This window comes from Petromyzon marinus, chromosome 23 (assembly GCF_048934315.1).
Source record: "Petromyzon marinus isolate PM22_M1 ecotype Great Lakes invasive population chromosome 23, UKy_Petmar_22M1.pri1.0, whole genome shotgun sequence".
Taxonomy (NCBI): Eukaryota; Metazoa; Chordata; class Hyperoartia; order Petromyzontiformes; family Petromyzontidae; genus Petromyzon; species Petromyzon marinus.
In genome coordinates, this window is record NC_133689.1 from 5,492,520 (window position 1) to 5,505,335 (window position 12,816).

The 12,816-nt window shown below is 48.1% G+C and overlaps 1 protein-coding gene across 2 annotated transcripts; it reads right to left on the reverse strand.

The window, feature by feature from the left end:
• Positions 1–30: 30 nt before the first annotated feature.
• LOC116945224 (elongation factor 1-alpha 1-like) lies at positions 31–12,816 on the reverse strand. 2 transcript variants are annotated; one of them, XM_032959528.2, is made up of 7 exons: positions 12,703–12,816; positions 10,536–10,763; positions 8,408–8,587; positions 5,550–5,846; positions 4,743–4,893; positions 1,888–2,379; positions 31–440 (listed from the first exon to the last, which is right to left on the reverse strand). In XM_032959528.2, the coding sequence occupies exons 2-7, from the start codon at positions 10,677–10,679 to the stop codon at positions 316–318; spliced, it is 1,389 nt and encodes a 462-aa protein (XP_032815419.2). In that variant the 5' UTR covers positions 10,680–10,763; positions 12,703–12,816; the 3' UTR covers positions 31–315. The 2 variants fall into 2 exon arrangements, with proteins under 2 accessions (XP_032815419.2, XP_075925095.1); XM_076068980.1 differs by lacking the exon at positions 12,703–12,816 and adding an exon at positions 11,694–11,718.

Genomic DNA, 12,816 nt, shown 5'->3' on the forward strand with positions numbered 1-12,816 from the left:
CAGCATTCATAAAAAGTAAGCAGGAAAAAATTCAGCAGCAATCTTTATTAGGCCGTCATCTTTACACTTGCATCACAAGGGAAAAATAATACCACTTTAGCAAAATTAAACCAAAAGCCTATTCCACAAACATGTGTTAACTTTTCACACAACTCAATAACGGCACTGACAGTACAGGGGGCACCAGGGGGCATTAACGCCAGCACCGACGATGGGAGAGTATGCAGGGCGACCTCCGTCCGTCGTTGTCGGGGATGCAAGGAAGTGATGCCCTCCCGTCCTCTCCCCCCCCCATCCCCACGCCACCCCCCCCCCTCACTTGTCCTTCATGGCCTTGCTTGCAGACTTGGTCACCTTGGCCGACTCTCCCACTTTCTTGCTCACGGCCTTGATGACGCCCACGGCCACCGTCTGCCTCATGTCCCGCACCGCAAAGCGCCCTGGGGGGGGGGGGGGGGGGGGAGGGAGGGGGGGGGACACGGTCGGAACCGTGGGGAGGCGACAATTTAAAGTATGCGCTCTAAAAAAAAAGAGGTGACAGCTTATTAGCTTGCAGATGCATTAGCCACCACACGCATTGAATTTAGTTGCCCCCTTCACGTCAGTGAGTGGTCAGTTGGCAGGGGGACTCGAGATTGGGTAATCACTTCGAGCAGGTGATTCTTAACATGGCGTGCGAGATTGCCCTTCAAGGGTGCAAGCAGTGCCGGATTCAGAGAGTGGGGGGGGGGGGGGCTGTTGGATGTTTTATAAAAGGGGCTTTAAAAAAAAGCATAAATATTTAAACACTAATTTCAAATATTGTTAGGTCTTTCGGTAAAGTCACGTTGAAGGGAAACAATAAAAAATATAGAAAACAATAAAAATTCTCACACCTGAACGTCGTTGGTTTTCACACCTGATGATCGTTTGTGTTATGGTCGAAACGTCGTGAGAATTTTTATTGTTTTATATAAATTGTATTATTTTATTGTTTCCCTTCAACGCGACTTTACCGAAAGAGCTAAGAATATGAATTACTGCAGTCACAAAAGCTTTAAATCAAAATAAAAACTAATTTTAAGCTTGCAAAGTAATTGTATTTTTCATTTGCTCTGCAGCCAGATACGACAAATCACTAACCTTAAACGCCCAGTCGTTCATAAACGTTGAAGGCGGTATAGTACTATAGTAATAGAGCAAGTGCAGAATCATTGAACTGGAATTGGTAGCTTTAAAGCATTAAGAGTGGGGCCCGTGAAAGTGCGGGGTCCGTAGCATGTACAGCTACTTTTGCTACTAGGATCATCATCTGGCGCTGGGCGCGAAATATGGCCAGCTTTTTTGGAAGGCAAATCATCGAAACAAAAATTAAGCACGGACACAAGTCAACCATCTATTAAAACTATGTATTTATGAACTTGATAAAAAAAACTCAACGATCGAGAACGAAAGGGGAGCAAGGCTGCAAAAGGTCACCAGAGACTTAAATGGCCCACTGCATCGTACGCTTTCAGATGGGCATCCACGGCCGTCTGGAACGCTCTTCTTTCCGATATCGGGAAGCCACTGGAGCCATGCACTTTTAAATAATCCAGATAGAAAACCAACTTCTTTAGACCTGCTTTGTTTTTAGTTTGTCGTCCTTCTCCCGCACATCATATCCGAACGGTGCAAAATAAGTTAATACGTACTTGCTGATGTGGTTCTGTCAGAAGGTTTAAGTGGCTGTAAGAGATTCATGCTAATCAATGTCTTGTACATACGCCGCACCTCTTCCCCCCCCCCCCCAAGAGTGCATTGTAACACTTCCAAATAATACAATAATCCATACACCCACTGCACCAATTTCCAATGCCCTCGATCAGCCCCCGTGCGCATCCACCGCTCCCTGCCACAGTAACTCACCGAGCGGTGGGTACTGCGAGAAGCTCTCCACGCACATCGGCTTGCCGGGCACCATCTCGATCATCGCCGCGTCCCCAGACTTGAGGAACTTGGGGGAGTCCTCGAGCTTCTTGCCCGAGCGACGGTCGATCTTCTCCTTGAGCTCCGAGAACTTGCAGGCGATGTGCGCCGTGTGGCAGTCGACGACGGGCGAGTAGCCGGCCTGGATGTGGCCCGGGTGGTTGAGGACGATCACCTGCGCCGTGAAGCTGTCGCATCCGCGCGGCGGGTCGGTCTTGCTGTCGCCGGCGACGTTGCCGCGTCGGATCTCCTTCACGGAGACGTTCTTCACGTTGAAGCCCACGTTGTCGCCGGGGAAGGCCTCGGTCAGGGCCTCGTGGTGCATCTCCACAGACTTCACCTCCGTGGTCAGGGTGGTCGGTGCAAACGTCACCACCATGCCGGGCTTGAGGATGCCGGTCTCCACGCGGCCCACGGGCACGGTGCCGATACCTGGGGCGGAGGGGAACCCAGGCGTTGAGAGAAGCGTTTTAATATTTCCAGACGAGAAGTACTCGAGCCGTACGCAACATGGGATTGTATTTTATTGCAAGGGGGTCGATTGGCCCGGGGTCACGATGGTCATGCAAGAAAAACCGGGAGAGATATTTACGAGTGAACCGGAGGTATTTTAAAATGCATCATAAAACTGATGGGAAAAAGGTACTCGCATATAGACACCGCATGTTTATCACAAGGTCGGGCAACAATTTAATGTAGGATCCTGACTGCAATTATAGGGTTTTTCCGGCAACAAATCTGAAACCTTTTTACAAGGATTCGTTTCTGCATTAACCATCATGTCTGCATTAACCACAATTCCTGCAGTCAAAATGCAAACAAAAAACACACTATGATAATATATGCATTGTCCTTGAAACTCATTGGTCCACACCAAGGGACGGCTATTCTTTTACTGGCAAAGGAGGTCTAATGATGTAGATGGTCACCCCGAGCCCTCATTACTTTGATAGTGCATTGTCTTTGAGCTGTACACCTTTTGGCGTCATGTGGTCGATCACCAATTGGGTCGAGGCTCAAAAGAAAGCCGTCCCTTGGTGTGGACCAATCAGTTTCAAGGACAATGCATATATTATCATAGTATGTTTTTTGTTTGCATTTTGACTGCAGGTAGTGGTTAATGCAGACATGAATCCTTGTAAAAAGGTTTAAGTTTTGTTGCCAGAAAAAAGGGGAACACCCTATTATTACATTTTGATACTGGCAAAGGAGGTCTAATGATCCTGACTTCAGTTAAAAAACATCAAGTCATAGTAAAAAATAAAATGTTTATCGTGAGATCAAGCACCGACTGGGTCGGCCAATCACATGCCAGGAAAAAAAAGCCCCATGCATCATGGCTGGCATAAAGCTCTTAAGGTAGTGTGAGATAATTGAGTGGTCCCAATCACTTGTAAGATTTCAAACTTAAAATTAATGCCCAATGTCGGAACGCTTATTAACTGGAACATGCCCACCCCCCCCACCGCAACCCGAACTGCCATCATTTCTAGGACGATTAAAGTTTCTCAAGAAGTGGCCCCATGAGCAGCAGGGGGACAACCGATTTGAATGGGAAGCGGTGGAGGGGGCTAGGCATGAGAAAACTGTGCCCCCCCCCCTTCCTGTCTCTCAACTCACTTTTCCCGACACGTGCCAAGGATGTTTTTAAAAACACGCATGCAATAATATGGAGTAGGCCAACCAGATGTGTTTTGGTTGAACCACATTGGATTTTGAGCAGTGGGTTCTTAACCCGACATGTCTCGCACCCTCCGGGGGGTGTGCTAGACATGCCAGATGTTTAGATGGCAAATCAAAACAAATTAATCACGGGTACGAAAGTACAACTACTTTACATGAAGAGTACGTATATGTTAACGCAACATTTTTCTTACAATTGAGAACCATGAGATGCAAGGCTGTGTAAAATAGAGAAACACTGGTTTAGGAGGAAGCCAGTCTCAGGTGACAGTATTAATAGAAAAAAATACGCATGGTACAATAACTCAAGTTATCACGCATCTTGCTTTCATGCCGGCCCATTGGTCTAGGACTTACCCACCAGGGCGTGGGGGGAACACGCAACTTGCGCTATTGATACGATAAGCCAGACGCGTTGGTCGTGATTGGGCCATGGCAGACAGCAGGCAACTTTTACTGAATACACTTAAAAATAAATTATCAAAATGTTTTGTTTGTATCTGTCGCTTTGGGCCTCCGTTGAGGCCAACGCACCCCCCCCCCCCCAATGCGTCGCATATGCTGCGTACCTCAATTGCATCCCTGGACAGCAGCATCTAAACACTGCAGCGTCAAAGTCATTTGTCTACCTGACAGTCTCTACAAAAGTTACCCGTAGACAATTCTACGCCAGGTGCCCAAATTGGTCGTAACCATTTTCCCAGTAACTATTAAGAGCAGGAGCAAGCGTATCAAAAACAACAACCCTTCACCATAGCCTCATTGCCAGCGATAAACACTACAGCTGTTTCACAACTTTAACAATTTTAAACCGAGCATAAAGGCTTCAAAAAGCGTACAATACAAAGTGGACAGCAGCCAAGAGCAGGAAATACCAGAGACAATACGTTACTTGGATTGTGCAACATGAGATGATGCGAGGTGGTGATGGTGGGGAGGCAGCTTCGCATCTACCCATCTTTGTCTCCCCAGTGCTGACGCTTAAAACACTCCACCAGGTAGAATACTCATTTGAGGTTACGGATTAATGCACATTCCCATACGACGAGAGTCCCACCCCCACCACCCTCCCAACCCAGCCCCCCCGATCCCAAAAAAACCACGCCACCCACCGCCGATCTTGTAGACATCCTGCAGCGGCAGGCGCAGAGGTTTGTCCGTGGGACGCGACGGGGGCAGGATGGAGTCGAGAGCTTCCAGCAGGGTGGTGCCGGTCGCGTTGCCCTCCTTGCGTGTCACCTTCCAGCCTTTGAACCAGGGCATCTGCGCACGAGCCGTCAATATCATCAAGATCTTCACATTGTGCATTGCTCACCGTGCCACGGTCTAGACTTCACACTCGAGGTCGACCGTGCCACCTTCGCAATTGCGGCACCTATACTCTGGAACTCATTGCCCTTCCAGGTCAGGCCTTCGAGACTTACAAATCTTTAAGCCGCGACTAAAAACGTATCCGTTTATAAAAAAATGGCTCTTTTTAGATATGCGTCACTTCTTTAATTGGTTGTTGTTAACTATTTTCCCCCTTGACATGCATAGTGCTCGAGAACGATTGTTGAAGGGCAGTTTTTTTAAGTTAAATTATTATTTTCATTCGAATAGGGTTTACCCCCTTTCTGGAAATAAAAATAGCTGTTAAGATGTTCCAAACAAATTAGATACCTTCTGCAAGGAATCAAGTCTGCATGTCCTTATGCCAATATGCTGAAGTCGTGCACATCGTTCCTGTCAGTCTCTTAAACGAGTCAAGCCCCCTAAAAACACTTAATTTTAATTACCGCTAAGGGCCCCCCCCCCCCACCCATCTTCCTTTGGTCTGCCACCGTACCACCAGTGCCTTCCTCCCTCTGGCTCTACAAAGCGGCTCCCCCCACCCAGCGGCTCCCCCCCCACCCAGCGGCTCCCCCCCCACCACGTACGTTCTTGCTCGACTCCAGCATGTTGTCGCCGTGCCAGCCGGAGATGGGCACGAAGGCGACCGAGGCAGGGTTGTAGCCGATCTTCTTGATGTAGGAGCTCACTTCCTTGACGATCTCGTCGAAGCGCCCGTTGCTGAAGGGCGGCTCAGTCGAGTCCATCTTGTTGACGCCCACGATGAGCTGCTTCACCCCGAGCGTGAAGGCGAGCAGCGCGTGCTCGCGCGTCTGCCCGTTCTTGGAGATGCCCGCCTCGAACTCGCCCACGCCGGCCGCTACCACAAGCACCGCGCAGTCCGCCTGCCGCCTCGCGAGAGAGCGCGCGCGCACACAACGCAACACATTTTTAAGTTAAATCTATAAAAAAAACCATACTTAAAAAAAAAAACTTGCTTTTACTGCAGATTCTTAGTGTGTGTTTTAAAAAAAAAAATAAGCCTCCGATAGCGATTGATTAGATTTGGAACGAATCCGGTGGACTTTGTCCACAAATCGCTGTAGCCTGATGAAGCTTTTTGTAATTACGGGCGAAACGTCGTGCTCGGTTTCGTTTATTAGGTATAGCCCCGTGAGCCATGCGGCTCTCGACTCGGATGCAACCGCAACAAACAAAAACACGAATAAAGAACGTCTTAGTGACGACGTGCAACAGAAAAATCCAGGAACAGCAGTCTTCCAGAAAAAATAAAAAACTATATACAACGCAAAATTCCCAGTGGGATGAAAGTCAAACAACAACAACGACAATTTAGATTAAAGTTCAGGCCAACTCTGTACTTAAACAAACATGGATAAACCACTCCGATTGTAAATTGTTATGGCTTGGCTCTCCACACCGGTGTGCTGTACTAGTGACGAATTGGCATGTTCTGTTTACGCGACGACCCTTACTAGTTGCACGTGTCAGCGGATTTAACGACACATTTATATATTTATGCGATCTAACCAAAAAAAACCCTGTACGAGCAATTTATTATAATGCACTTTTGTTTGTATGCAAATTGCTTTAATTGTTGCTCCGACTTGGTCTTAACCATGTTTTCTTTGATTTGTACAGCACTTTGAATTGCATGTTTTGCACGAGTGCTCTAGAAATAAATACTTGATTGATTGAAGACGACAGATCAGAATTAGACTATTTGTAAGCGGGAGAAGGAATCCAATGAGTTATGAAGCTCCTTTCTCAGATGTCCAGCAGGGGCGGGCCAGCACATTACAACTTCTAACGGAACACAATGGGAGTGCATAGCATAGGGAAGTAAAAAAAAAATCGCTGAATACCCAACCGTTTTTATCTCGCCAGGTAAAAGCCCACCGAGTTTAGCTCCTCTTACAGGAGCCACCAGGCCGCAAATGGATAGATCAAAAGTGTTTTGCCCAAATATTTAATTTTACCACCAACCATCCAGCAGTGGATCGACAAGAGGGTTGTACATTTTACGGTTCGATTGTGTGTGGCACGGCAGGAAGCAATGTTCTGGTGGAGGAGAATCTACCCTCTCAGAAATCACATCGTCTCGAGCCAGTTACTCCATGCTTCCCAAATAAAGTAAAAAAACGTGGATCCATCTCCTTGGTTCTTTCGGTAAAGCCACGTAGAATGAGAATAAATAAAACAAAATAAAACAATAAAATTCTCACGACGTTTCGGCCACAACACAAGTAGCCTTCTTCAGGTGAAGGAACAGAACTGTCGGGACGATAGCACTTCAATGTGGATCCCTTGCAGAGGGGGAAGCATGGCCTTTTAAGACGGTCCACCTGGTTTTGAGCCATTCGCCTAAAACACGTTTGCGAATCCCAAAAATGATGTATACATGTTTTTTTTAGATTTTGTCTCTCGACTAGCAATATGTACGGTAACCGTCACCGTTGTAGCAGTTTAATAGAAAAGATCTACGAAGTGTAACGGTAGTAGCATTGCTGGTGAATATAGTTTTGCGATAAATTTATGTTTGAGGAAATATCCAACGCAGTGGTGATAAATATGGTGTACAAGATGATAAAGTTGTTTTGCCCATGGTAGAACACTGCCTTTGACGACACCCTAGGTAGTACCGACTTGGCTCATGGGCCCTCTAGAAACACATAATTTACACTTACAAGGCTTTTTTTCACTCGTAGGTCACAGGGCTGTGTAGCTAATTCGGGCTACGGAATCTTGGACGATTATTATGAAATTGTAATTTGAAAAACTTGCAACTTAAGGGCTCCCCCCCCCATCCCCCCCCCACCCCCCCCCATCCCCCCCCCACCAAAGCTAGCGCCTATTAGAGGTGGTTCGACCATACTTCACCATGCTGGTCAGCGAGAGTTTCTGAAGGGGGAGGGGCGGGGGGTTAGAGGTAGCCAGAACCAGTTCACCCATCACTCGTCACCGCCGTTAGCCGGGGAAACATTTGATCGTTGGGTTTAAACTGCAGCGAGGCGCGGCAATGCGTCAAAACCTCCACTTCCGAGTCATTGATTAACAGCCACGTTGCGGGGGCATCATTCCAGTTGTATTTTATGACAAAAGGCAAAGAGATACTCAATAGCCTTTCAGACTGTTACGGCAAGGTGCTGTTAACGAACACGTACGAAAGCCGGCACGGCACACGCGGGTTGTGGGTGCCCTGCACCACATATGGCCAAGAATACCAACCACCTAACGTCTGAAATAGTCATGCCATCATCAATGCGTCCAAAAACAAGGGGGCCTCTGCGTTGGGATGGTTTAGGCAAATATCACGAACTGGCATGCGAGAGAAACACCTAGTGTGCCTGGAGAAACATCCACGTGGGCAAGACCAGACCATAAAAAAACACTCCGCACAGGTGGATGTAATGCATCGTTGTGGTTCCATCCCGTGGCAGCGCACCTGCGAGGTGCCGGTGATCATGTTCTTGATGAAGTCGCGGTGACCCGGGGCGTCGATGATGGTCACGTAATATTTGGACGTCTCGAACTTCCAGAGGGAGATGTCGATGGTGATGCCTCGCTCGCGCTCCGCCTTCAGCTTGTCCAGCACCCACGCGTACTTGAACGAGCCCTTGCCCATCTGCAGCATCAGCAGGGCATGGGGGCCTTATTCATCAGGGCCCCACCCAAAATTCCACACCTCAAAAAGCCACCGCGGTGCACCATTAAAACCGGCACACGCCGCACCAGGTGACATAACAAGTCGTGGTGGTAGCGTGCGATTGTGCCACGCTAGGTGCACTTTGAAGCTACGTGATGTGTGGATTGCTCGGTTTAAAAAAAAAAAAAAACACGTAGGCGGCTTTCGTGACTAATATTAGCAAGCAGTTTTTTTTGGGGGGGTTAGGTCGCGTAAATATAACCACCGCCACCATTCACAGCCAATTAATGCGGCTCGTCACGTAGCCACAACGTGACAATTATTTATGGCAGCACGCCGCTTGTGGGCGTTAGCGAGTAAACCCAAAACATTCAGGTTTTAGTTACGCCGTTTCCGCCGGCGATCATAGCCAACTTCAAATAGTGAATTTCTCGCCGACGAAAGGAAGTCGCCACGGGCCAGAACTCGGTGGGGTACCGGTCACACGCGGGGTGGACCGACAGACGCACCACCCGTGCTCCCCACTGCCACATTTGCCGGGTTCAAGTCGCACCGCGCTCCATTCATTGTTGCGAGAGATCAGGGGCCGTCCATAAATGACGTCACGCGATTGGCCGATTTTTGATCCCCCCTCGTCACAAAAAGTCAGACCCACCCTCAAATATGACGTCACAAAGCTCTGCCCCCCCCCCCCCGCCCCCAAAAATCATATTTCCATTTTGAAAATAAAACATGCTTCTAATCACTTTAAACTATTGTCCTTGTAGTGCGTATTCAATGTGCCGCTGCTCTGATGTTGTAGGATAAAACATGTATTCAAAATAATAATTTATTATTTTATTCTCATTCTACGTGACTTTACCGAAGGAACCAAAGAAGATGAATCATTGCAGTCACGAAAGCTTTAAATCGAAATGTATTCAAAAGTCTAATTAAGTAGAACGTGTTGTCTATAGTTGTTTAAATTTGCGCATTTTGAGGTGACGTCACATTACTCAAACCCCCCCCCCCTCCCCACACATTGTCACAAATGTCCGACCCCCTCCCCCCCCAAGGTGCGTGACGTCATTTATGGACGGCCCCTTCATCTTCCGCAATCGATGTCGGGTGAATGCCTCCAACTTCGCAGTTGTCTCAAAGCGCACCTCGCCTGGCAATAGCCAACAGGGGGCAGCATCACGGGCCTCCACGGAGGCCGTTACTGACAACGCTGGAATGGGAAAGTCGAATGTCACCTTACCCGTAAAAAGGCATCCCAAAAGCTGCTAGCGTGCACCCAATGAAGGCCGAGATGACGAGGCGAGGGCGTGGCCAGTAACCACGCCAGGCCGACTTGGGACTCAAATGTCAACCTCGTGTAACAGCCCAGGACCATATGCTTGGTTCTTTCGGTAAAGTCACGTAGAAGGGAAATAATGAAATAAAAACGTAATATAATACAATTCTCACGACGTTTCGGCCACGACGCAAGCAGCCGTCCTCGGGTGAAGAAACAGCGCTGTCGGAAAGACAGCGTCTTAATGAACGCTGCCAGGCTCGGCAGCGTATTTTAAGCTGTCCAGGACCGGTTCAGATACCACTTGCTGAACCACTTGTGTATTAGGTGGCCGGGAATCGAACCAATGCGACACGTCAACCACGGTCACCGCATTGCGCGCATTCAGACGAGCTTCTGTGACCGTCTGGAACCGCTCTTCCTTCCGATATTAGAATGCCACTGGATATATGCACTTTTAAAATTTAGATTTAAAGGTATACCTGCTTTGTGTTTAGTTTGTCCTTCCCCCCCCCCCCCCCGCACCTTCGATTAGCACGGTTGGCTACGTACGGTGCGCAAAAAGACGTTCACCCTACACACAGAGTCACCCCTCCGACCTAAAGCAGAGGACGAATCAACACAAATGCGTAGAGTGGCTCCGTTGCTCACCTCTGCAGCCTCCTTTTCAAACTTCTCGATGGTCCTCTTGTCAATGCCTCCGCATTTGTAGATCAGGTGGCCGGTGCTCGTGGACTTGCCCGAGTCCACGTGGCCGATCACCACGATGTTGATGTGAATCTTTTCCTTCCCCATTGCTCGGCCAGGTCACTCGAAAGTTTCTCAGAAAGGGGTTTTACTTGCTGCCCGCGGCAGGTGTAGTAGCTACGACTCGGAGTTCTTTGGCGAAACATTTGAAAATACAACAAAATTCGTGAATAAGAGACTGGCCGGTATTTTTTGATATATACATGATAGTTGACGTTTCATGCAAGGGGTCCTTCTTCATAGCGCATGAAGGGCCAGTGTCAGAAACGGCGCCCGTTGTATATCGTTCCTTTGGAGAAGGCTGCAGTGTTATTAAGTAATGTGACAGCAGCGCTGCTTGTGTGCGCACATCCAATACGTCTATTTAGAGCAGCACGAAAGAAATGCAACACGGTTGCAGACTGGGACAGCCCATTGAGACATCCAGCAGTGGATTGACCACGGCTAACAAGACGGCTACTCTGTTGCCGTGTTAAAAGAAGTCCCCCCCCCCACCTCCCCCGCTCCTGCATTTTGAAGTTCGGTACCGGTAAAATTCGAAGTGCGTCTTATAATCCGGTCAATGTGGCCCAATTATCTGAAACGTTAACACCGGGCAAGCGTCTTGTTTTCTGGAAGGTAAAGTTTATTTTCCACGATGCGTCAGAGTTAAGGGCAAGAGATTCCGTACCACTGCACACCATTTTAAAGGACCCACAATCATGTTTTATCCACCGCTTGATGAAGACCTCCCAATGCAGTGTTTTTCATGGGGGGGGGGGGTGTTGACCATACTTCACCACGCTGGTTAGTGCTACTTGGTTAAAGAGGGGGGTGGCGTGTGATAAGAATCCACATGCGGCAGCAGAAATAATTTGTAAATTGTCACCGGGATCACAGCGTGATGCGCCAACAACTGCGCCACCGTTCCCCCCACCCCCCCCCCCCCCCGTTCATTAATTACCACATTCAAGATTAGGAGCTTCCAGAAAGACCACAAGCGCTCCTTACCGTTTGCCCGATACAAATGTAGTCAAAACAAATCTGGTCCCACACACACACGTACCGGATTATAAGACTCGCCGCCAAACTTCGGCTTTAAATTTTCCGGGAAAAGTTAATCGATAGAACAGTGATTAAAGATATATAATATCAATCTTAAATCATCATTTTTTACCACTTAAAAGACGCAAGTGTGCAGTATGGGAGGTGCAGGTCCTTCTGGGTCAAGAAAATACACCACACGGTAAAACCACAACACAATCGACCAAGTCGGAAATCTGCGAGCAAGACAAAAACTCATCTCGCATGAATAATAAGGAGTACCTCCTCGTTACATTTCTGCGTCTAAAGGTGAGGGGGGGGGGGCTCAATTTCTCACTCAGATGTTTTTCGGAACGCTGCTATCGGATTGCTTGGAGTAAGAATGAAATTTTTGTTTTATCAGCGTACACGTTAAATAACGCTACGACACATTAAAATTGTACCACATCTTTCCCTAGAATCCTACGGAGGAGGTTTGTGAAAGTGAAGATGTAGGGAGGGACACTATAGTTGTCGTCTGGGATGGATGTGGCCGTGCCGATGCAGAGTTCCAGGCGATTTCGGATGAAATCCCAGTGCTCGTTTTAAAGCCATTTGAAAATAGATGCGTACAAAAAAAACCATCATACCGTCTCCAGGTGGGACTTGATGCACGAATGGAAAAATAATCAAACTCGTGCGTCTGCGGTCACCCAGAATTGGCCGTGGGAACACAACTACGCCGATACTACCAGCGTCGTACGAAGGAGAGGCATCGTCACGCCGCTACGCCTACCGCAATTGTCTGGCTAAATCACATCTTAAAACGAAAAATACATGGTCGTTTCTCTACATCAGCCATGCAACAATGAAGAGCGAGTGGGACCGGTTGTATTTCGTGCTAAAAATGTATATTTCTTGAAATGGCTTGCCTTGAAATTAGTTGCCGTAGAAACGTCCACGATCATGATTTAAGGTGTAACTAGGATGACTTCACTACTGCACTCTGAACAACACAATCTGCGTAAACCTCACGAACCCCCTCCCCTCCAACACACCGCCCACTCACCTTTAGGCGCAGAGAGGTTTCCGGCACAAACCTCACTCTGCCGGGGTCCCTGGACTCTTAAATAGATATCCTCACCTGTTAACAATCACGGGCAGCGCCCACTTAACGAGTTAA

Coding starts and splice junctions, on each gene's coding strand:
- LOC116945224 (XM_032959528.2), bottom strand. CDS start 10,679: ATGGGGAAGGAAAAGATTCACATCAACATCGTGGTGATCGGCCACGTG. Junction 8,588..10,535: donor TTGAAAAGGAGGCTGCAGAG/GTGAGCAACGGA, acceptor CTGATGCTGCAG/ATGGGCAAGGGCTCGTTCAA. Junction 2,380..4,742: donor GGATGTCTACAAGATCGGCG/GTGGGTGGCGTG, acceptor CCTCCGCCCCAG/GTATCGGCACCGTGCCCGTG.